The sequence below is a fragment of the Myotis davidii genome, unplaced genomic scaffold, assembly GCF_000327345.1.
Source record: "Myotis davidii unplaced genomic scaffold, ASM32734v1 scaffold530, whole genome shotgun sequence".
Taxonomy (NCBI): domain Eukaryota; kingdom Metazoa; phylum Chordata; class Mammalia; order Chiroptera; family Vespertilionidae; genus Myotis; species Myotis davidii.
Window position 1 is genome coordinate 312,080 of NW_006282272.1, and position 25,430 is coordinate 337,509.

Here is a 25,430-nt window from a genome sequence, read left to right on the forward strand (position 1 = left end):
AGAAAGAGAAACATCGATGGATTGATTCCCGCATGTGCCGGGGGGGCGGGGGGGGGGTTGAGATCCCCAGATACGTTCCTTTGACAGGAATCAAACCTGCCACCCTTCATCCTAGGGCTGACACTCTAACCCAGTGATGGCGAACCTTTTGAGCTCGGCGTGTCAGCATTTTGAAAAACCCTAACTTAACTCTGGTGCCGTGTCACATATAGAAATTTTTTGATATTAGCCACCAGAGTAAAACAAAGACTTCTATTTTTGATATTTATTTTATATATTTAAATGCCATTTAACAAAGAAAAATCAACCCAAAAAAATGAGCTCACGTGGCACCTCTGACACGCATGTCATAGGTTCGCCATCACTGCTCTAACCACTTAGCAAACTGGCCAAGGCAGTCAAACCTTCGTTGGCACTTCTGTTCCTTTCCTGCTGCCAGAATCTTTGAATCTAATCATGTGTATGCCCGTCATCATGGCGCTGGTGAGGCCAGGGCTCAAACCTACCCCGGTGGTAGCTCTGTGACCTTGACACCTTACTAAGCCTGTTTCCTCATCTGTAAAATACCTGCCTCAGCCGGGACCAGGAGGTCACGGTTCGATTCCCGGTCAGGGCACAGGCCCGGGTTGTGGGCTCCATCCCCGGTAGGGGGCGTGCAGGAGGCAGCCGATGCATGATTCCCCTCATTGATATTTCTATCTCTCTCTCCCTTCCTCTCTGAAATCAATAAAAAAGCTTTAAAAAGCCCTAGCTGGTTTGGCTCAGTGGATAGAGTGTCGGCCTGTGGACCAAAGAATCCCAGGTTCGATTCCGGTCAAGTGCACATGCCAGGGGCTGCGGGCTCGATCCCCAGCAGGGGGCATACAGGAGGCAGCCCATCCATGATTCTCTCTCATCATTGATGTTTCTCTCTCTCCCTTTCCTTCCTCTCTGACATCAATAAAAATATATTTTTTAAAAAATGCTTTGCCAAAACTGGTTTGGCTCAGTGGATAGAGCGTCGGTGTGCGGACTGAAAGGTCCCAGGTTTGATTCCGGTCAAGGGCATGTACCTTGGTTGTGGGCACATCCCCAGTAGGAGATGTGCAGGAGGCAGCTGATCGATGTTTCTCTCTCATCGATGTTTCTAACTCTCTATCTCTCTCTCTTCCTCTCTGTAAAAAATCAATAAAATATATTTTAAAAAATGCTTTAAATAAATAAATACATACCTCACAGGGTTGTTGGGACAGTATATGACAATGACTTTATTAAGTACTTAGCCCAGTGAGCGACACGATAAATTTTAATTTATTTACATAATTGTCTCCTGCATACTGACACCAGACCTGACATTTCCACGGAACTTCATCTTACCCAGAATGCTAATGGTCTTTTCTGACTGAATCTTACAGCCTTTACTCTGCCTTCTTCGACTGTTCGTGCCTTCATTCCCTCTATTCTCTGGACTTCATGTTGTGTTATCGACTCTTCCTTTTCTGGTAGCTTCTCTTTTGTCTGATTCACTGATCGGCTTGCTTCATTCTACCCTATGGAAGTCTTCTATGGCTCCCTCTGCAGCCATCACTCTTGTTGACGAGACTAAGTTGGATTAATAAATCGGAGAGGAGATAGTGTTCTCTCTTTTGCTTTGGGCAGTTTATTCGTACCCTTTGTTCTTCTCTACCTGCCTCCCTTCTACTTCCAAGTATATAAATGTTATATTGGATTTAATTCATCCGAACGGGTAGAACTCCAGCACTATTAACACAGGAAGGCTTGAAGTATCTCATTCCATGTAGGCATGGCAAGTGGTACCTACAGCCGAACTGTGTTCAGATGGTGATGATGATGATGATGATGAACTGTGTTCAGATGATGATGATGATGATGACGATGACATTAATATTTTCCAAACAGTATTGTAGAACTTACACACTGGCTTAACCTACGTTATCTGAGATTGTTCTTCCGAATAACACTATAAGTAGTGACCTGAATTATGCAACACATTTTATAAATGATATTTTAAAAATTCTGACTTTGATGCTGGGAGTAGTATCTTTTCTATTTAAACCATACTCTTATTTTTCCCCCTGTTCCATATAACTTCTCTGATGTGTCGTGTCTATAAATGCTAGATTTTAAAAAGAAAAAAAAGACATATAAATGCTAGATTTTAGGCTAAAGAATGGACAACATATTCTTATCCATTTTAGGAAAAACTAAGAAAAAGAAGTTAAATTTAAAACAGCAAATTGAGTTACTTATTAGCAGATTAAGAAAGAATTGTGAATTTCAAAACTTGATTTTAAGAGTTTGGGGAATGTATTTGTGCTATTTACATTTTTTTTTATTAATAGCCGTCTCTATAATGTATATAGATTTAAGGTGGCAGAAGACATAGAAAAGTTATAGTGTCAAAGATTATAAAGGGTGAAAAGTTAGGCTTAGCTTAAATGGGGGATTTCATCTCTGTAGTTAGAGAAGTCTTCATGTTACCATAGATCATATCCATTCATTCATTATTCACTCTGATTGTCTTTGGTTCCTACCTAACAAAGTGTGTTGTGTGTTTGTTTTTCAGATCTAAAGCGGGAAGCCAGTATCTGTCACATGCTGAAGCATCCCCACATTGTAGAGTTATTGGAGACATATAGCTCAGATGGAATGCTTTACATGGTCTTTGAATTGTGAGTGTACATTCTGTCTTTTTTTGAGGGTTAAAGTTTTTAGCCACATTGGTTTAGGATAATGCTAATACCTTCTTTTAAAATTGAAGAATAGTTGTGAACTCATCTCTTACAGTGGTTCTCAACCTGTGGGTAGCGACCCCTTTGGTGGTTGAACAACCCTTTCACAGGGGTCGCCTAAGACCATCCTGCATATCAGATATTTACATGACGATTCATCACAGTAGCAACATGACAGTGATGTAGTAGGAACAAAAATAATGTTATGGTTGGGTCACAACATGAGGAACTGTATTTAAAGGGCCAGAAGGTTGAGAGCCACTGCTTTAGAAAGACCTGAAGTAGTAAGAGAAGAAGCATGGTCTCATTTTAAGGTTCGCAGTGCTGAGGGAGCAGAAGTTGGTCCTGTCTAGTTCCCCTCACATTTTTAGCATTCTTTGCAGAAGAGGCTTTAAAAAGCAAGAGTTCAGAGAGATAGGAGGCCCTAAAATAGAACATTCGGATCATGGGAGTCTTAGTGAGGAGGAGTGGGAAGGCAGTGCTAGCAACTAAAGAGTGATAACACACTTCCATTCCTCATTTGATCCAATCGCCAGCATCGCCAGGAAAGTCTGCAGATCACAGTGTATCTTGATTTCAATCCGCCCCTTGACGCATTTCTCATACAATTATTGTCAATAAGATGGAGAAGTGCGGGCCGAGGCTGGGACAGCTGTGTGATTTTACAGCTGCTCGGATGATTGTGTCCGGAGTTCATATCCTTTATGGGACATCATCCCTCTTCTGTTCAAGTTCTAATCAGTGACTGTGATTAGGGTCTCCCGCAGGGTAGTCATCCAGGAGTTGCCGGGGCTGAAGTCATTTGAAGGCTCCACTGGGGATAGATCTGCTTCCAAACTCACTCACTCAGTTGCTGGCAGCAGCTATGGGACTGCGGGCCTTCCTGCCCTAGGAGCTGTTGGCCTGACCTGCCCGAGGCTCCTTGTAACCGGGTCCTCCCTCCATGGGGCAGCTCACAACATAGCAGCTGGCTGCAGCAGGGCAAGCAAGCAATTGGATAAGAGTATGAACTAAACTCGCGTCAAGCCCGGCCGGCATAGCCTAGTGAGTGAGCATTGACCTATGAACCAGGAGGTCACAGTTCGATTCCTGGTCAAGGGCACATGCCCAGGTGGAGGGCTCCATCCCTGGTAGGGGGCGTGCAGGAGGCAGCCAATCCACGATTCTCTCATCATTGATGATTCTCTCTCATCACTGATGCTGCTAGCTCTCTCCGCCTCTCCCTTCCTCTCTGAAATCAATAAAAATATACGTTAAAAAAACTGAAGTCAATCTTGTAACCTAATCGCAGAAATCCCTCAGCAGCCCTCCTGCCATATTCTGTTGGTTAGAAACACGGCACTGGATCCAGCCCACACACAAGGGAAGAGATTGTGCAAGGGCGCGCATACCGGGAGGCAGCGATCACTGGGAACTGGGTCAAAAGCTACTCCCACGGAGGGCTCGCTCATACATTGACTGTGCAGATCAGAATTTGAAAATATTTCACAAGTTTGCAGCAAAGCAGCTGATGACATTTAAGGCCTAATTTCATATCAACACACGCATGCAAATCTGTAGGTGGGAGTTCACTGTGGCTTTGATTGGAACTGCTTAGGTGAAGAGGATGTAAACGTTTTAGTTAGTTGTTGCAACTAAACAGCCCTGAGTGGAACCTTTGACTAGACTAGTTACCAGTACATAGGATTCAGAAGCAAAGCACTCCCGCTGAGTTGTGTACTGCTCACTCCTCCCGCATCTTCGTAGTAAGCGGATAACCAGAGCTGGAAAGAGCCTAGAAATTCTGTCATAGAGTCACAGCCTTCAAAACCTTTGTTGGCAAACCCACTGAAAGAATTTTGAAAACTATGTACCTCCTCACTGATTTTTTAATAAGTGTATTGGTTTTTTAAAAATATATTTTATTGATTTTAGAGAGGAAGGGAGAGGGAGAGAGAGATGGAAACATCAATGATGAGAGAATCATGGATCGGCTGCCTCCTGCACGCCCCCACTGGGGATCGAGTCCGCAACCCAGGCATGTGCCCTTAGCTGGAATCAAACCCGGGACCCTTCAGTCCACAGGCCGATGCTCTGTCCACTGAGCCATACCAGCTAGGGCAGTTTATTGATTTTTCAGAGACAGGAAGGGAGTGGGAGAAACATTGATCGGCTGCCTCCTGCACGCCCCCTACTGGTGATTTAGCCTCCAAACCAGGCATGTGTCCTGATCAGGAATTGAACCAGTGACCTCCTGGTTCACAGGGTGACGCCCGGACGACGCCCAACCAAATGAGCCACACCAGCCAGGTCCTCCTCACATAGTCTTAAGTTGATATATAACAACTTTTGTTGTGAGGTTGTAATTTTCAGTTTCGTATATTCCTTTAAATATGTTTTCTTCAAAACTGTAGAGCCGCCCTGACCGGTTTGGCTCAGTGGATAGAGCGTCAGCCTGTGGACTGAAGGGTCCCAGGTTCGATTCCGGTTAAGGGCATGTGCCTGGGTTGCGGACTCGATCCCCAGTGGGGGCGTGCAGGAGGCAGCTGATCCATGATTCTCTCTCATCATTGATTTCCCTCTCTCTCTCCCCCCCCCTCTCTCTTTCTCCCTACCTCTCTGAAATCAACAACCTCTCTCTGAAGTCAATGAAAACATATCAAATAAATAAATAAATACTAAAATAAAATTGCCTATTTACCAGTCCCAATAACACCTGATCCCAGTGTTAACCCAAATCACTAGAACATGAATTTCCATTTGAAATTTTTTTACCTTTTTGGGGAACTTCTAAATAAAGAGAATACCGTAATGAAAGTCAGTGTACCTGTCACCCAGCTTACCTTTACTGATGTCTCCTGTATCTCTTGGAGATTTCTAAGCAGTGCCATTTCAACTGTAAGTTCTCCTGTCTGTACTTCTGACAGTATTACTGTTTTATTTTTTTAGTATATTTTATTGATTTTTCACAGAGAGGAAGGGAGAGGGATAGAGAGTTAGAAACATCGATGAGAGAGAAACATCGATCAGCTGCCTCCTGCACACTCCCCACTGGGGATGTGCCCGCAACCCAGGTACATGCCCTTGACCGGAATCGAACCTGGGACCCTTCAGTCCGCAGGCCGATGCTCTATCCACTGAGCCAAACCAGCCAGGGCAGTATCAGTTTTTTTAAATGACCGAAACAATATTATCACATCTAGCAAAATCAATCATAATGTCTTAATATATATTCAATTGATGTTCAGTTTCCCCTGATTGAACATGAATTCTAAAGGACGTATTTCTAAATTTAGAAGTGTTTTATTAGCTCTAGGGATCTGGAAGTAAATTATAAACCCGTAGGTCAAATTACTTCGTTATTTCTCAAAAGGATCAGAAACAAAATAGAAATATAAAATTCTGTCATGCTTTTTCATAAATTCACCCAAGTTTTTTGCATTCTCTGATCTCCTGGGTTGAAAGCAAACAATCAAAAGCATTCATTACTGTAAGATATAAGGTCCCGTGGATCAAAGAGCAAAGCAGTGAGTTTGTGTGCGTCTCCACCTACTGGCGAGGCAAGAGATTGCTTATCTAGCTGCACATCCAGGAGCTAGTCCAGAATTAGTTCCCTGTTTCTGGCAACAGAATAGAATTACCTCTAGCACTCATGGGCTCATTGCTCAAATTCTGCATAATATGGATCCCTACCCATACAGAGTGGACAAGAAAGGGGAAACAAATGAAGTAAGCTCAGTTGACTTTGCTAAACCAAACAATATTTTGGGTTATCAGTGAATTCGTCTTTTTTTAATATATTTTTATTGATTTCAGAGAGGAAGGGAGAGGGAGAGAGAGATAGAAACATCAATGATGAGAGAGAATCACTGATAAGCTGCCTCCTGCACACCCCCTACCGGGGATGGAGCACACAACCTGGGCATGTGCCCTGACCAGAATCGAACCATGACCTTCTGGCTCATAGGTCGACACTCAACCGCTGAGCCTCGCTGGCCGGTTATGAAATAGTGAGTTCCTATTATGATATCTATATCTGTCTTTGCCACAGCGTATCTATAACCATCTGTCCCTGGTTTGTCCTAAACTGAAGTCATGAAATTATATGGCCTAGTCATGTTAGAAAATCCTGTAATATACCCACTATATTACAAATGGTTTAGCCATTTAAAGCAGCGGTTCTCAACCTGTGGGTCGCCATCCTGTGGGTAGCGACCCCTTTGGGGGTCGAACGACCCTTTCACAGGGGTCGCCTAAGACCATCGGAAAACACATATATAATTACAATTGTTTTTGTGATTAACCACAATGCTTTAATTATGTTCAATTTGTAACCATGAAAATACATCCTGCATATCAGATATTTCCATGACGATTCATAACAGTAGCAACATTACAGTTATGAAGTAGCAATGAAAATAATTTTATGGCTGGGGGTCACCACAACATGAGGAACTGTATTAAAGGGTCGTGGCATGAGGAAGGTTGAGAACCACTGGAAAGCATGCTCGAATACAGAAACTCACTGAAGCAGAATTTTAAGGCTGGGAAAGATTAGAGCAGTAGACTCCAAAATTCAGCATTGGAAAGTCCTGAGCAGAGCCTGTGAAACAAACATGTACCCACCCAGTCCCCACCCCTACATACTCAGTTTCAACAAATGTGGGCCCAGAAGCAGGAGGTCAAGAGATGATTGACCTTTAAAGTAGGGGTCACACTACTCCGACACCATGTTGTCATTTTTCCCAGCACACATAGTTTGTTGGAAACCTACATACGTCTGCATTATATCCGTGGCTTTGGGATCACACTTACCTATAGCAATGTGCTGAAACAGATTTTAAAATGTAGGTTCAAATGTAAAGACAGGGCTGTATTGTGCCACACACACACCCTAGATTACATGTGTATTTCTAACTCACAGTTTGTCTTTAGTAGTGTCTGATAACTTGAGTTAAGCTGTAAATCCTAAATTGGCTATCCAAGGAATATCAATTACCTTATTATAGAACGATTACATAGACCACGGGGAGAGTTTTACAGTAATTAAATATGGATTTCAGGCGTCTGACATGAAAACAGTAGTTTGTATGTTTTAAAACAATATTAGCAGTTTGTATTTTTGAGCTCACAACAGAGATACTAGACCGAAGGCGCTTTTATTTGTTATTTTAGTTAATTTTCTTTCAGTCTGGTGTTTACGCTTGGGATGGGAGTTTTTGTGGAATTCATTTCTACTGATAGAGTAGAATTGATTAGTATTTATCGACAAACTTGCCACTTAGAGGAAAATGTATTTTTTCATATCAAGCAAGAAAAATCTGGCCTGTATCATTTTAATTTATATGAAGATGTGTAGATATTTTATGTGTACATATTGGAGCTAGTCTGATCTACTTCGGGTTTTGGTTTTTATGGGTAATGATATAAACGGCCATTCATTCATTCAGCACATGTTTAGTGAATGCTGCTTAAGTGCTGGGTAATGGGAAGTGGTTGGGAAGTCGTGTTTGGTCCTGGTAAACATTAGAAACTTGATACTTACGGTAATTCAATAAGATATCTGATAGGGCGTAGCTGGGTGCCTGTGTAGGCCTTTGATAAATACTAGTGACAAGAAAAAAACTTCTGTGATTATAAACATTTTCAAATTAAACATTTCTCTTGACTAGCTTTACCGCTCTATTAAATGTTTAGCTGCATTTTGGTTTAAGAACTGAATGTCAGGGGTCCCCAGGTCACCCCTAGCTCTGATGATTCACTGAGAGAACTCAGAAGTCTCACCATAGAGTTCAGGGTCGCCAGGCACAAGCTCCAGGGAAGCTCACTGGAGATTCGGCACCCCCTCCCTGGTGCATACCAAATTCCAGACTCCTAGAAAGCAGGCGGGTGTTCGGGATAAATCACACGGTTTGTACAGAATGCTTTAGACACAGTGAGCCCCTCTTTTCAGTGAGGAGGGGAGGAAGTCCTCCAAATTCCCAGATGCCAATCAAGAGCCAACCTTGGAAGCAGGGCTTTCAAGCTTTTCAAAAAATAGCACTTGCCCTGGCTGGTTTGCTCACTGGTTAGAGCATCGGCCTGCAGACTGAAGGGACCCAGGTTTGATTCCAGTCAAGGGCACATGCCCAGGTTGCGGGCTCGATCCCCTAAGGGGCATGCAGGAGGCAGCCGATCCATGATTCTCTCTCATCATTGATGTTTCTCTCTCTCTCCCTCTCATTTCCTCTCTGAAATTAATATAAATATTTTTTTTAAAAAGATAGCACTTTAGGCCTGCTATGTTAACTTTTTTTCTGCACAAACAAAAATAGAGATAAATAGACGGGTTTTGAATTGATAAATTCCTAGATCTGCAAGCAACACATAATTACCTATAAAAATAATTGCAGAGTTTGGTTTTTTTTTAACTTTTAACTATAATTACTGTATGATTTTGACATCCATTTAAAAATTTTTAGATGTCCCAATTTTTGTATAAAACAAATCTTAGCTTGAGGTGTTATAGTATATAGTAGATTTTAAGCTTTGAATGCTATATTTGAAAACAAACTACATTCTGATGCCTGCTGTCTTAGAAATGTATTTGAAGTTGTCACTCTGGTAATTTTTTTGTATATGAAAGCTGATCTTCAACCACTAATATGTACACATAAAATAGGCGGAAGATTCCGTTTACTGTCTTTTATTTAAAAGAAGTAGTTTGTTAATTTAAAAATGAAAATTATAAGCAGTTTTTAGTGTTGACAACCTTTACAATACACGCAGTTTATACAAACTTAGAAATTATGGAAAAGTATAATGACAAAAATAATACCATTTGCAAAAGTTAATCACAGTGAGCATTTCAGGACATTCCTTGTACTTACACTCATTATCACAGTTGCACTAAATTGAGATCATTTTATATATGCAATTTTGTTTCCTGGTTCTTTTCATTTAATAATTTTAAGCATGTTGCTACACCATTAAATATTTTAGGTACAACATGTTAATGGCTGTATTAAGATGTCTAAACTTTATGCATGTGCCATATTTAATGTAATAATTTCCCTCTTGGGACATGTTGTTGGCTATTTCCACTGTTTTCCAGTTTTCCTTGTTAGAAGGAATGTTGTAATTAACAATATCCTTGTAATTACTTGTTCACACCTGATTGCTTTATTTCCTCAAAATAAGCTTTTAGAAGTAGAATCCTATATAATAAAAGGGTAATATGCAAATAGACTGAACGGCAGAACTTAACAACCAATCAAAGCATAATATGCTAATGATATGCTAAGGCTGCTCAATCACTCGCTATGATATGCACTGACCACCAGAGGGCAGATGCTCCAATTGGTAGGTTAGCTTGCTGCTGGGGTCCGGCCAATCAGGATGAGCAAAATGGGCCAGACATGCCCTGGAGCTCTCCCACGGTCCCTCCCCAGCCTGATGGTGCATCAGTGGGGTCCCTCAGCCTGGCCTGTGCCCTCTCGCAATCCAGGACTCCTCGGGGGGTGTCGGAGAGCCAGTTTCAGCCTGATCCCTCAGGCCACTCCCCTTGCGGGGGGAGGGGGGCGCAGCAACATGGTGCAGCAACATGAGCCTCTCCCGATTGGGACTGATTGGGCATGAGCCCGCGGCAGGCACAGTGGGGCCAGGATGAGCGGGAGTGGCAGGTAGGAGCTGCAGGCCACCCAGGGGGACCCCACCTGTGCACGAATTCATGCACCTGGCCGCTAGTTATTAGATAAAAGAATATATGAATACGTAAAGCACCTGCATCACACGTAGAATTAATCTTTTTATCGGCTATATGACATTTAGAAAAACACATGCACAGAACTATACAGCTTAAAGGATTATTGCAAAGTGAACAACCATGTAACTACAACCAGGTCAAGAAATTTGAAAAACTGCCAGCACCTCAAAAGCCCTTCCCTTCCCCTTTCTAATCACAGCCCCTACCGCTCTCAGAATCCATTTTAGTCTAGATGCCATTTTCATGCTTTTATATCTTCACCATCCAAATAGGTATCCCTGGATAATGTAATTCAGTGTTATCTATATTTTTTTAAATATATTTTATTAATTTTTTATAGAGAGGAAGGGAGAGAGATAGTCAGAAACATCGATGAGAGAGAAACATCGATCAGCTGCCTCCTGAACACTCCCCACTGGGGATGTGCCCATAACCAAGGTACATGCCCTTGACTGGAATCGAACCTGGGACCCTTCAGGCTGCAGGCTGACACTGTATCCCACTGAGCCAAACCGGTTAGGGCTTAGGTACTTGTTTTCAAAGGTGGACCATTCTCTCTGTTTCTCTCTCCCTCCTTCCTTGTATTGACTTGGTATTCCTTTCTATTCATCAAGCTTCAGCAATTCCAATAATTTCTCTGTACAATTGTTTGGGTTGTCTGTATACCTGACCATATCATCTGTGGGTGAGGCAGATTTTGCTTATTCCTTTCAATTCTTTTTATATTTTATTTCTTTTTCTAGTCTTTACTGCAATGGATTAACATCCTGAAAAATGGTGATAGCAGGGGTTTGTTTGGGGGGTTTTTTTGTTGTTGTTTGCTTATTTCTGATGTTCAGGTTTGTCAAGCATGAGTGATGGTGAATTGTTATTAAATGCTTTTTTCTGTCTGTGTTGAAATGATATATTTTTCTTTAATTTGTGAATGCAATAAATTTCATTGATTCTTTGGTTAACCAAACTTGGTTATATTGTATAATCCTTATAATCCTTTTTATATTTTTGCTATATTTGTTTTGTTTACATTTTGTTTAGACTGTTTACGCCTATATTTCTGAGAAGGTTGTACTATAATTTTCACATATACTGTCCTCTCAGCTGTTCATAGCTAGATGATGCTAGCCTTATCAAGTGAACTGGGAGTGTTCTCTGTTTTCTTGCCCTCTTTATAGGATTGGTAGAACTCACCTATAAACCCGTCCAGGCCAGACTTTTTTGTGAGAAAGGTTATTTCTGATTCAATTCCTTAAATATTTATAGGAATATTCAGGTTCTCCATTTATTACTGTGCCATTCTGGTGAATTCTATTTTGCTAGGAATGAGCGAACTGCATCTAAACTTTAAACAATTTTGGCATGTGGTGGTTCATAATATCTCTGCAGCATCTTTTCATTCTTGATACTGGTCATTTGTACCTTTTCTTTTTCTTTCTCAGTCTTCCCAGACTTTGACTAGTTTTATTTGTCTTTTAAACAACGATTTTTAGCTTCGTATATTCTTTTTATTATGTGTTTCTTCTTCATTTCTCTAACTTCTGCGTATTAGTTCCTTTCTTCTATCTTGGGTTTAATTTTCTGGGTTTTCCTCCTTCCTTTTAACTTTAACCTTTTTGTATCCTTGGGTTTTAGATGTGTCTCTTGTTAAAGACATATAGTTGTTTGTTTGCTTTTATTCTAGGCCAGAGGTGGGCAACCTTTTTGTGAGTGCGTGCCAGAACCAGCAAAATCTCTGACTCAAAATTCTTCTGCGTGCCAACCCTAACTTTTTGAGAACATGTTACGCCTACTTGATATCCCTTAAGGTGTACGTATGTGAAGAACCTTGAAAAAATAATAAAATTCATTCGAGCGACAAAAACACAGCATACCGCTGTCTTAGAAAAATGACTTTCAGAGATAGGCACGAGCTACTACTTCATCCGTCAGGCTACTCCTATTACAAGACTTAACGAAATTCATCACTGAGAACACAGATTCACAATTGTAAATGGAAGATTATAAGAGAGGGTTTCACGTGCCAGCGAAAGTTACTGGTGTGCCATGTTTGGCACGCGTGCCAGGCGTTGCCCACCCCTGTTCTAGGCTATCAATCTTTCTCTTTTAATTGGAGCATTTAGTCCGTTTACATTTAATTGTTTTTGTGGTTAGTTTGGTTTACATCTATGGTCTTCTTATGTGCTTTCTATTTGTACCACTTAATGTATGTTGCTTTTTCTTGCCCTTCCTGATATATCTGGATCAACTGAATATTCTTATCACTCCACTTTCCTCCATTAATTTGGAGGTTTAGGCACTGTTCTCCATTATCTTAATTCATACCCCAGAAATAACAGTATGACTTCCTTATTCATCATATTTTCATATTGATACCGTTACTGTCTTCCCAAATAGTACAGGCACTGTAGAGCACATAAATTTCATATAATGCCTCCCTGACTTATAAGCTATTGTTTCATATATTTAAATTATGCTTGTATGTAAAATGCGTAAGTTATGTGTATTTACATCACTCTACTTTATTATTTTTATTCATTTAGATTTGCCCTCATACTTGTCCTTTCTTTGTTCTCTATCCTTCGGCATCTCTAAGGTTTTATCTGGATTCATTTTCCTAGTGTCAGTCTGCTAGGTGGGCAAACTCCTTTTTTTGTTGGTTTCAGAAGTTCTTTATATCCCCTTCCATCTTTAAGGATATTGACTGAGTAGAGAATTCTAGATGGGCATTTTCTTTCCATCAGATATCATTCTACTGTCTCCTAGCTTCCACTGTTATTGAGAAGTCAGCTAGCAGTCTGCCACTTCTCTGAGAATAATCTGTCTTTATTCCTCAGGTTATTAAAAATGATGTTTTCTTCAGTTTTTGTTTTCTGTAGTTTTCTCTGTGATGGGCCGTGTGTGTGTGTGTGTGTGTGTGAATCCTGCATTAGGTTCTTTAAGTTTCTTGAATTAGTGTATTGATATAGTTCATGGTTATGGAAAGTGCTCAGTCCTCATCCTTATCTCTTCAAATATTGCCTCTACCCCTTTCTTTCATCGCCTTTATGATCTGATTAAGTATAGATAATAGGTATACCTTATGTATTCTGTGTATCTTCTACCCTCTTCTCTGTATTGTGCCAACCAGTCATTTTTCCTTTTTAAATCTATATCTTTATTTTCATTTTCTTGGAAAAATTTATACTCAGCTTTCATGTTCTGGGAGATAGTAAGCTTCATTATTTAAGCTTCATTATTTAATAATCTGAGCTGGATAGCCTCAGCGTAGGAAGGCCCCATGCTTTTGTTTATATTGTCTGTCTTTTTTGCTGCTACTTGGTCAGGATCTCTTACCCCTTCGTGTACCGGATTCATTGTGACTGTGTGCTGGAAATTATTTCAGAAAATATTGGCCGAGGATCACGCTTCCTTCCTCCAGAGAGGACTTTTGTTTGTTTTCCTAGGCACTAGCATGGGGGGCTATTTGGGGTTCAATGCCTAGATTTCCAGGGCGCGGGGAGATAAAGACAGATGGCAAGTGTGGGAAGGGGCCGGTTACTTCCGGTTCATCCCCAGCTCTTCAGGTCCTGGCTTCCTGTGGGAGGTGGTTTAGCAGATCCCCGAGTTCTGACTAGTTTTCCCTTCCAGATCTTCTGTGTGAGCTCATGTCCCCAGGGCAAGAGGGTCCGATGCTTGGCCCCGCCTCTCTGAGTTCCATCCTCTGCAGAGCTCAGCCTACATTCCTGACAAGCTAGGCCAGTGGTTCTCAACCTTCCTCATGCCGCGACCCTTTCATACAGGTCCTCATGGTGTGGTGACCCCCAATTTCACTGTTACACATTGAACATAATGAAAGCCTAGTGATTCATCACAAAAACAATATCTAATTATATGTGTGTTTTCCGGTGGTCTTAGGCGACCCTTGTGAAAGGGTCGTTCGACCCCCAAAGGGGGCGCGACCTACAGGTTGAGAACCGCTGATCTAAGCACTTGGATGCCTTCAGGAAAGTTTGATATCCTGTTTTGTTGTTGTTGCTGTTGTTGTCTTCAGTGGGAGACATCAGGTAGCAGCAGTCTGGCCATAGAGTTAAAATTCCTTCCACAGCGTATCCTATGACTTTCCATAAAGATTGTCCCAGTTTATGTTCAAACCAGTGGTACGTGAGTGCATCCATATTTACATTTTGTGTTTTTTTAAAATATATTTTATTGATTTTTTACAGGGAGGAGGGAGAGGTATAGAGAGTTAGAAACATCAATGAGAGAGAAACATCGATCAGCTGCCTCCTGCACGCCCCCTACTGGGAATGTGCCCGCAACCAACGTACATGCCCTTGACCAGAATCGAACCTGGGACCCTTCAGTCCGCAGGCCGAGGCTCTAACCACTGAGCAAAACCGGTCAGGGCAATGTTTACATTTTGATAAGGCAAAATGACGGGTGGTTTCTCTTTGTATTTTGTTGTTGCTGCTGGTGTGGCTAAATGTGTTTAAGGCATCTGTACACATTTTTCATTTGTTCACTTTCTTTAGCTTTAGGCCATTTTGTAAGAATGCTTTCTTTACTTTAGAATAGCTCCTTTTTTAATGTATTTGCAAATTTTTCCCAGAATTTGTCCCCTTAATTTTGTTCATGGTATTAGATTTTTTTGTACATCTATTTGTTAACTATGCAGACATTTCAAGTCAGTCAGAGAACCAAGTTACAAATAAGCAAGAGTGGAGGCTAGAGTGAGCGCTGCTGGGTTAGAGTTGGAGGTGGCAGTGCGACCTCATACTCAGTTTAATATATGTACGCATATGTGTGTATACATATGTTTGTGTGTGTGCATATATGTGCATACACGCATGTGTACACACAGATAGATGTGTGGGTTACTACACATTCATGGATTTCCCAGCTCTGTCCACTGAGAGGGCTTAGAAGTAGTGATGCTGCAGTTATAATGAGCACACCTACACCCAGAGTTTTTAAATAAATTTTTAATTGATTTCAGAGAGGAAGGGGGAGAGACAGAGAGAGAGAAACATCAATGATGAGAGAGAATCATTGCCACACACTGGGGATGGAGCCCACAACCCGGTCATGTGTCCTGACCGAGAATCGAACCCTGACCTGGTTCATAGATTGACACCCAACCATTGAGCCACGCTGGCCGGGCTAAACTTTGATTATTTTTTAATTTACGAACATGAAAATGACGGCTACAATATTTCCATAGGGTTGGGTTTGGATTTGGGGGAAATTAGGAGGCCCTTACAATGATTTAGTACCAACCAACACTGGTGGCGAGGATAGACCAGTGTCAGTAGAGATGAAAGGAAGTGGGTAGAATGTGAAGATATTTGGGAATTCAGATGAACAGGATGCGATCATTGGGAAAAGGAGATAAGGAAGCAGGAGTGAGAGTCCCTGGCCGCTGGCATGAGCCCCTATGACAGGATGGTGCCCGGAAATAGATGGTGACATACATCGCGGACATGTTGACTTTGACGTCCAGCTAAATGAAGTTGCTCAAGATGAATATCTTTCTCCCGTAATCATGTTAGTGTCATGCATGCAATCTAATATGGCGATCTAATATGGAACTGAAAATGTGTATTCTAATATAACAATTCAGGTTTCCATTTTGCTGAGCGTAAATTCAGGTGCTCATTTTTGCACAAGTTGACTGACTGAGTGATGGTTGCCACCGTTCCTTTGACGTCCAGCTAAATGAAGTTGCTCAAGATGAATATCTTTCTCCCGTAATCATGTTAGTGTCATGCATGCAATCTAATATAGCGATCTAATATGGAACTGAAAATGTGTATTCTAATATAACAATTCAGGTTTCCATTTTGCTGAGCGTAAATTCAGGTGCTCATTTTTGCACAAGTTGACTGACTGAGTGATGGTTGCCACCGTTCCTTGGGAATCGCATAGTGGCTGGCAGGGGCGTGGCGGGGTTTCCTGTCTCCGGGGGTGGAGGTGTGCTCCCCCCGGGGGCCAGAGGCTTTGCTGTTGGTGAGGCAGGGACCGCACTGGGGAGCCGGCCTCCATGGACGGAAGGCGTGAGGGCGAGCTGCGCTTCTAGAGAGATGGGGCAGAAGCAGAGCTAGAGAGACTTAGAGAGAATCCTGTTACTAACCCACCCCCAAAGCCACAGGACAAAGGAAACCGATGCAGTGGTTCTGTGTGATTTGGTTTTGCGTGGCAGAGGTACCATCCTGGCTCTCTCCTGCGAAAGTAAGTGGGACCAGATCAGAAGTCTAAGAAACTTGAAAATAAACAAATAGATCAAATGCTCTGCCCGGCGGTGTGGCTCAGTGGTTGAATGTCGACCTATGAACCAGGAGGTCACAGTTTGATGCCTGGTCAGGGCACAGGCCCGGGTTGCGGGCTCCATCCCCAGTGTGGGGCATGTAGGAGACAGCCGATCCATGATTCTCTCTCATCAGTGATGTTTCTCTCCCTCTCCCTTCCTCTCTGAAATCAATAAAAATATATTTTTTAAAATGTGCTTAAACTAGCTGAACTAATACATCCATTAGGTAAAGAATTGCATGTAAAGTATTTGCACAATTATTTTTTTTTAGAATTAATGAAGATAAAAGATTGGGAGGGTAGTGTAGAAAAGAGGGAGAAGTTCAAGGATCCAGTCTTCAGACACTTTACCCTGTGCAAACATAACTGGGGCCATCTTTTTTTTAATATATTTTTATTGATGTCAGAGAGGAAGGGAGAGAGCTAGAGAGACAGAAACACCAGTGATGAGCAAGAATCATTGATCGGCTGCCTCCTGCACGCCCCACACTGGGGGGTACCGAGCCCACAACCCAGGCATGTGCCCTTGACCGGAATCGAACCTGGGACCCTTTAGTCCACAGGCCGATGCTCTATCCACTGAGCCAAACCGGCTAGGGCAAGTGGGGCCATTTAGCAGCCAAGGTCTTAGCTGAACTCTGTAGACTGCATGCTGAGAACAGAAACTCGATCGCTTGGAACCTTGGCTCCTACCTCGCACCCTGACATCCTGCCTGCCTCTTGGCCCAATGGGGAAGCAAGCACGCGTGAGATTTCCTTCGCTTGTGAAGGTGTTTAGTCCTTCAAAAAAGTGTACAAGAAGCATGGACTGCCGTTAATCCGTTCCTCGCCTCTAACAAGTCTTTTCCAGTTGGAAAATTCTGTGCTGTGACTCATTGTGATTTATATCTGGGGGCCCCTCTCCACTCCCCCCACCCCTTCAGAACCTTAACTGAAGGAGGAAGAATATGTGTGTGTAAATATGAATGCTGGAAGTCGGGAAGGTGGGTGTTTAGCTGTAAGGATTAGTGAGAACACTGAGGGCTAATAGTTGTTGCTCCCAACTATCTTCTTTTCTTTTCTGGGAATTTCAGAAAACCATACAGAGAGGCATGTCAACATAAACAGCCAATCTCCTAACTCAGGATTATTCGCTCTCTCTTGTAGCTGCAGTTTCCTCATCCACTAGGAGGCGCTGTTGTCCAACAGCATTGAGGAGGGGTCAAGAGATCTTGGTCCTTTAAGCTATTGGACAAGAGAAATGTCTGGAAAACAGAGAAGGGTAGTAAATACAGGACCCTGGAAATGGTGCAAATTAATCTTTGAGATCTGACTGGCATTAGAACAATCCTCAGCTTCTACAACTTGAAAAACAGTATCTGAGGCTACATCTCAGTTTTAGAGGGGGCAAATTCTTTTAAGCCAGTTTTGTTTTCAAAGAATTCGAATTCTGTCTCAGAGACCTCAGAGATTACTAAACCAAATCCCATCCTTTTATTAAGGAGTCCTCGTCAACCCAGAAATATGAAATGGCAGGTTCTCAAGTCCACCCTGAGCAGTTAAAGGTGGACTTGAGAATAGAACCCACGTGTTGGGGGACATTTCTCATTGTTTTTGGCTGTCCGACATGTGTACCTTCCAGTGTTTGGAGAATCTTAAGAGTCTTGATAGGGGACAAAGCCCGCCTTTTTCTGTAGACACGAAAAATGCCAGGTAGTTGCTCGCCTTGGCAGTTAGGACATGGGCAGATGACTCCTGACGTAATAATAGCTAGTGACCAACAACTGGGACCATGTGGAACTCTCAGGTCAGTTTACAGCAAGAGGGCCAGTGATGCATGCTGCTGTAGCTGGCCCAGGGCAGCTGCGGTGGGGCCCTTATCAGATCAGGCCAAGGTTTTGTTTCTGACTACAGAGCACCGGTCTTGGTTTTATAGGCCTCCTACCTCTCTGTGGGTAGGCCAGTGTCCTATTAATAAACTCCATGTCTGCTGAAATCAGCCAGCGTTGGTTTCTGTTTCTTGTAACTAAGTACCTTAACTGACCCAGCATTAAAGAGTGAGAATGAGTAGAGGAGGGATGGTGGAAGACACTATTCTAAGACGAGGAGTCAGTGTCCTTGCTAAGTGGTTATAAAATCTGCACCTCTTGTACCTTGGGGTGTCAACCATGGTCTCGAAAGGCTGTACGGTTAGGCATGAAGCTGGGGATGGACTGAAAAATGAGGACAGGCCAAGGGCCAGATAGCACAACATGCCCCATTCTGGTGAGAAAGTTGGAGGAACCCAAGAATTCCTTCTTTTATTAAAACACTAGAGCCCAGTGCATGAAATTTGTGCACGGGTACAGTCCCTAGGCCTGGCCTGTGATCAACCATTCTGGTTGTTCCACAGTTAGGGTCAGTTTTCGTATTACCCATTTATTACATAGGATATTTTTATTGATTTTTTTAGAGAAAGAGGAAGGGAGAAAGAGAAACATTGATGAGAGAGAGAAACAGCGATCGGCTCTCCTCCCTCCCCCCATGCACCCTGACCAGGGATCGAACTCTGCAACCTGGGCATGTGCCCTGACCGGCATCAAGTTGGTGACCTTCAGGTGCACAGGACAGCGCTCAACCAACTGTGCCACACCAGCCAGGACCCAATAATTTTTCATAAAACCTAACTTTCTGGGTCCTTAGGGATATATATTTTTCAAAGTAGGAGGGTAGAACATAATGAACAGTTTGTAAGTTTGATATATAATTCTTAGGGTGGGGGTAAAGTAGGTTTAGAGTTGTGAGTACTAGTACTCGAAACACCAAGTTTATTCTTGTATTATTATGTATGTATTGTATTATTTTCCATACAAACAACTGTAAGCCTACTTTTGCCCCACCCTGTAAATAAAGAGCTCACTCCAATTGGAGGAAAGATACTAAGCTTCATACACAAATGGGCAAGGACAGGAATAGACAGTTCCCACCAACAGAAATTCAGCTGACACATAGGTATATGGGGACATGCTCAGGCATCTTATGTCTTTGACAATATATCAGAACTAGAGGCCTGGTGCATGAAATTCATGCACGGGTGGGGTCCCTAGGCCTGGCTGATGATCAGGGCCTATCAGGGCTGTCTCACCTAATCCCGATTGGGGCCGGGCCTAGGGGCCTGCCAGATGGGGGCAGGGACCGGGGGAGGTTGGCTAGCTATGCGAGGTTGGCTGTGGAGTGCACTGACCACCTGTGGCAGCTCCTGGGTTGAGCGTCTGCTCCCTGGTGGTCAGTGCACATCATAGCGACTGGTCAACCGGTTGTTTGGTCATAACGGTTGCTTAGGCTTTTATATATAGAGATTCCTGTTACAGTGAACAACCCTTTTCCCCATTGAAAAGATGAACGTTTCTATCTGCTTACATAGCGTTAGTTAACAATCCTGTCTGTGACAGTACCTTCTCTAGTCCCTGTCCAAGTTCGTACTGAAAGCGTTTGATCGTATCCTGTTTACAGTTTAGCTGAGAGAAGAGAGCTTAGCTCAAATGATTGCCCCTTAAATGTTCCACAATCCACTGCTCCAAGCGCACCTAACATGCTGACTCCTTCCCGACCTAGTGCTCCGGGTCTTCCTGTTGGCTTCTCAGAAGAAATGCCTTAAGCTGCTGCTTTCCTCTTCACTAGCGATAGTCCCTGTCCCTTCTGCACTCACTCACTCTCTTTTCTCAGCCTCTCCTGTCCTCCCTCTCCCCATCTGAGAAGCTGCTTACTCCACGAAGACTGTCTGGATCCCTCCAAGATGCACGGTTCTAACCACTCCTCCCACAAAAATGGAGTGGGTTAGCCCTGGCCGTTTTGGCTCAGTGGATAAAGCCTCAGCCTGCGGACTGAAGGGTCCCGGGTTCGATTCTGGTCAAGGGCACATGCCCAGGTTGCAGGCTGGATCCCTGGGGAAGGGGGAGGGCATGCAGAAGGCGGCCAATCAATGATTCTCTCTCATCCTTGACAGTTCTAGCTCTCCCTCTCTCTTCCTCTCTGAAAGCAATAAAAATATATTTTTTAAAATAGAGTGGTTTAGCCCTAACCGGTTTGGCTCAGTGGATAGAGCGTCGGCCTGCAGACTCAGGGGTCCCAGGTTCAATTCTGGTTGAGGGCATGTACCTTGGTTGCGGGCACATATCCATTAGAGAGTATGCAGGAGGCAGCTGATTGATGTTTCTCTCTCATCGATGTTTTTAGCTCTCTATCCCTCTCCCTTTCTCTCTGTAAAAAGTCAGTAAAATATATTTTTTAAACATTTTTTTTTTTTAAAATAGAGTGGTTTAGATGGAGGAAAGATTTTTTTTTAAAGGTTGTGGCTCCTCTCTCTCTTTCATAAGTGAATTTACCACCAACAAATATTTGTAAATATTCATCAATATGTGGAATGTTATGCTAACAATAAAAGACCTGTTTATGCCTTCACATTGTTTATTGTCAAATTGTACAGACCAGACAGGCGTCTTTCCAATGACTAAATAGTAACAACTGGCAGTGTAGGTCCCAGTGACCATGGAGAGGCACAGGTTCTTAGGGCCCTGGGAGGTCGGTGGGGGAGACAGTGGGGAGCTGGAGCAGGCAGGCGGGCATGGACAAAGTCAGTGAAGGACATCAACAACAGTGTAGGAGAGAGACAGGTGGGAAAGTGGAGGGAGGACATCCCTGCCAGGGGCCTGGAGAGAACATTGAGGCCCGGCCGGTATGGCTCAGTGGTTGAGCATGGACTTATGAGCCAGGAGGTCAGGGTTCGATTCCCCATCAGGGCACAAGCCCGGGTTGCGGGCTCCATCCCCAGTGTGGGGCGTGCAGGAGGCAGCCTGTCCATGATTCTCTCATCATTGATGCTTCTGTCTCTCCCTCCTCCATCCTCTCTGAAGTCAATTAAAATATATATTTTTTTCAAAGTCAAAAGAAAAAGAGGACATTGAGGAAAGGCAGCGGTTATCCATCATTTGAGAAGACTTCAAGGGAGTACCACAAGCAATATGCAAGGATTAAAGCATTTATCTGCAAACTTATTAGTTACAGAGAATTCATTTAAACCGCCTCGGCAATGCAGTATTCGCATGTGTCACCTGAGGGGGTAGGGATGGAAGCTTTGCATTCTGAAGTTCCCCCTAGGCACTGCAGAACCCGGGGGGATGGGGGGTGTCTCCATAAACAGGCATAAAAATCGATTTATTATACAGAGCCCTCCTTACGGTATACTCCGACGGTACTTGTTTACCTGTAATCCTATCTTCCATTAAGTAACTCAGACCCCTGAGCAGAAGTTAGAAGTCCCCCTCTTTATAACGTGAGCATTTTGAAGGGGAAAGTGCATGGACTGTAAAATCAGACTGCCAGTCCGGCCTGTGTGGCTCAGTGGTTGAGCATCGACCTCTAAACCAGGAGGTCACAGTTTGATTCCTGATCAAGGGCACAGGCCCTGGTTGTGGGCTCCATCCCTAGTGTAGGGCATGTAGGAGGCAGCCGGTCAGTGACTGTCTCTCACCATTGATGTTTCTGTCTCTCTCTCCCTCTCCCTTCCTCTCTGAAATCAATAAAAACATATATTTTTAAAAATAAAAAATAAAATCAGGCTGCCTGAGTTTGAATCCTGCCTCTGCCACCTCATAGCGTGTGAGCTCTTGAGCAAGTGACTTAATCTTTGCTGTTTCTCAGTTTTCTTGTAAGTAAAATAGGGGTGAGAATAATACCGACCTCAGAGACTTCTTGTAGGTGTTCAGTGAATGAAGCCTGTACACGCCTGTCACGTCCTATACGTGACAGAAATCAGAGAGTTTGTGTCCCGCTGTGTCTGCTTCCTTCTCCCAGTTTTTCCTTTAGGTTCGGCCAAATTCCTCTGTGTAGCTGTAATTTCTTTCCATTGCCCTGCAGTATTCTGTTGTATGAATAGATCAGTGCTTTCACCCATCTACTGATGGGCATTCGGGTGTTGACACTTGGTGGCCATTGCGAGCAAGGCCGCTGTGAACATGCAAGGATACGTCTCCTGGTCCACGTGAGCATGTGTTCAAATGAAGAGACCACCTTTGCCAGATACTCTTCACTCACCTCTGTGTCGTCAGTCAGGCATCCACATATGTGTGGCTCTGTTTGGAGACTCTGTTACCAGTATGTTCTACTGCCCTGTTCGTCTGGCCTCGTGTCGGCAACATAGTCTTCATGACGGAGCTTTACCTTAGGAAATTTTGCAATCGAGTAGAGCAGACCTTCCCACCTTATCATTCTCCCAAAATAGCCTAGGTCTTCTTGTCCTGTTGCAATTCCATATACAGTTTAGATTCTGCTAGACATTTCCACAAAACCTGTTGGCATTGTTATTGGAATTCCCCTGAATTTATGCTTCCATTTGGAGAAGATTGACTCTTCACAGTATTGAGTCTTCAAGTCCGTGAACAGGATAATTTTCTCTCCATTTATTTTGTACCTAGAGGCCCGATGCACGAAATTCGTGCAAGAGTAGGCCTTCCGTCCCCCAGCTGCCGGCACCGACTTCCCTCTGGCACCCGGGACCCAGGCTTCCCCCAGCCCCAGCTTCGTCTGGAAGGTCCTTCGGAAGGATGTCCAGAGGATGTCTGGTCTAATTAGCATATTATGCTTTTATTATTATAGATTTATCTTCATTTAGTAAATATCATACTTTTCTCCCTGGAAGTCCTATACATCTTTCTGTGATGTTTATTTTTATATTCTTAAAAAGCATTCTTTAGAATTTCTATTTGATTTATAACAATGATTTTGCTAAATTCTGATTAATTTAATTTTACCTTAGATTATTTTGGACAGTCTACCATATGCAGTTGTACCATCTATAAATAACGACAGCTTGTTTCCTTTCGATTCCTGTGCAATTTTATTTCTTTATCTCCCATGTTGCTCTGGCTGGGACCTCCAGAATACTGCTGAATAGGGGTTGCTGGAGTGCTCATTTGTATGTCAATGTTCAGAATCATAGTAATTGAATTCCAAATGTGAAAACAGGTTTACATTCCTCTGGTGTCATTTTTTACAAACCCAGCTTTGTCCTGAGGTAGTTTTTCTATATTGCTGGTTGGGTTTCCTAATGCTTTGTTTGGGTGCTTTTCTCTGTGTTCATTAGTGAGATTGTTCTGTAATTTTCTCATGCTGTCCTCCGTGTTGTTGTATCCAGGTGAAGCTTCAGAAAATGAACAGGGGACTTTTCGTGCTTTTTATTCATTTTATTTCTCCCTCAAAGTGTTCAGTAGAACTTGTCAGAAATTCAGTCTAGGCCTAAAGTTGTTGTTTTTTCCAGAAGGTTTTTAATTACTGATCAGTAAAGAATTATTCTGGTTTTCCAATTCTTTTTGTGTCCCTTTTATGAGTTTTATTTTTCCTGGAATCTGTCCATTTCAAATGTGTGGCATAGAGTTCCAATACCACCTTTAGAATGTCTGCAGGATATGAAGTGTTATCCTTTTTCATTGTCTTTGATTTTTATTTATTAATTTTAGGGCAGGAGAGAGGGAGGGAGGGGGAGAGAGAGAGAGATTTTTTAATCAGTCAGGAATTGATAACACTATTTAGAAAAGGTATCCTCTATAGCAGCGGTTCTCAACCTGTGGGTAGCAACCCCTTAACATCATTTTGTTGTTCCATTTACTTATGCATTTATTGGTTGATTCTTTTATGTGCCCTAGCTGGGGATCGAACCCACAACCTTGGCGTATCAGGACAGTGCTCTAACCAATGGAGCTACTGGGCCAGGGCTCCTTTTGCATTCTTAATATTGGCTTCTATATATGTCTTCTCTCTCTTTTTTTTTTAATCAATCTTGCTAAAGATTCACCATTTCGCAGGGAACAACTGTTAGCTTTCTCGATCCTCCTAATATGTTTGTTTTCCATTTCATTAATTTCTGTCATTATTTCCTTCAAATATGTTTGAGTTTAATTTGATGATCTTTATATAACTTACGGAGAATGGATGCTTAGTTCATAAATTTACAGCCCTTTTTCTTTTCTAATATATGCATCTACAACAGTAAATTTCCTTCTAAGTACTACTTTGTCTACATTTTATAGGTTTTGATGTGTTTATGTTTATTATTCAGTTTAAAGTATCTTCTCATTTTCTAATGATTTATTCTGAGATCTGTATAATAAAAGTATATTGTTCAGTTTCCAAGCAGGGATTTTTCTAGTTCCATTTCATTAATCTCTGCTCATTATTATTTCCCTCTATCTTCATTGGGTACAATTTGCTGTTCTTTTTAAAATTTTCTCCTGATTGAATCTTTAGCTTTAGCTTTTTTATTTTTTAGTATTTGACATCAATATCCATGATATTTTTGTTACTTCAATAATCTAAAGCTTTAAAACAAATGTATGGATGTAAACTACTTTGTAAATACTGTTCAGCTGCATTTTTAAGGGGTGTTTTTGCATTTTGTTGTTTAACATTTAGAACTGTTTTTAGTGACCGAAGTGGGAGTACCTGTTCGTTTTTTTAAGTAGTGAGTAAAAAAAAATCCAAGCACAGACGGCTTCACAGGGGAGTTTTACCAAACATTCAAGGAAGAACTAAAACCAATCCTCCTCAGACTACCACAAAAAATTCAAGAGGAAGGAACACTTCCCAGCTCATTCTATGAAGCCAGCATCACCCTAATACCAAAACCAGGTAAAGACAACACAATGAAAGAGAATTACAGGCCAATATCCCTCATGAACATA

The 25,430-nt window shown here is 42.4% G+C and overlaps 1 protein-coding gene across 1 annotated transcript in view; it reads left to right on the forward strand.

Moving 5' to 3' along the window:
- CASK (calcium/calmodulin-dependent serine protein kinase (MAGUK family)) overlaps nucleotides 1-25,430 on the forward strand; it is a 232,579-nt gene that overhangs the window by 38,522 nt on the left and 168,627 nt on the right. Inside the window, exon 3 of the mRNA XM_006752810.2 lies at nucleotides 2,567-2,672. Coding sequence (XP_006752873.1) covers nucleotides 2,567-2,672 — 106 coding nt within the window. The remainder of the gene's footprint in view (nucleotides 1-2,566; nucleotides 2,673-25,430) is intronic.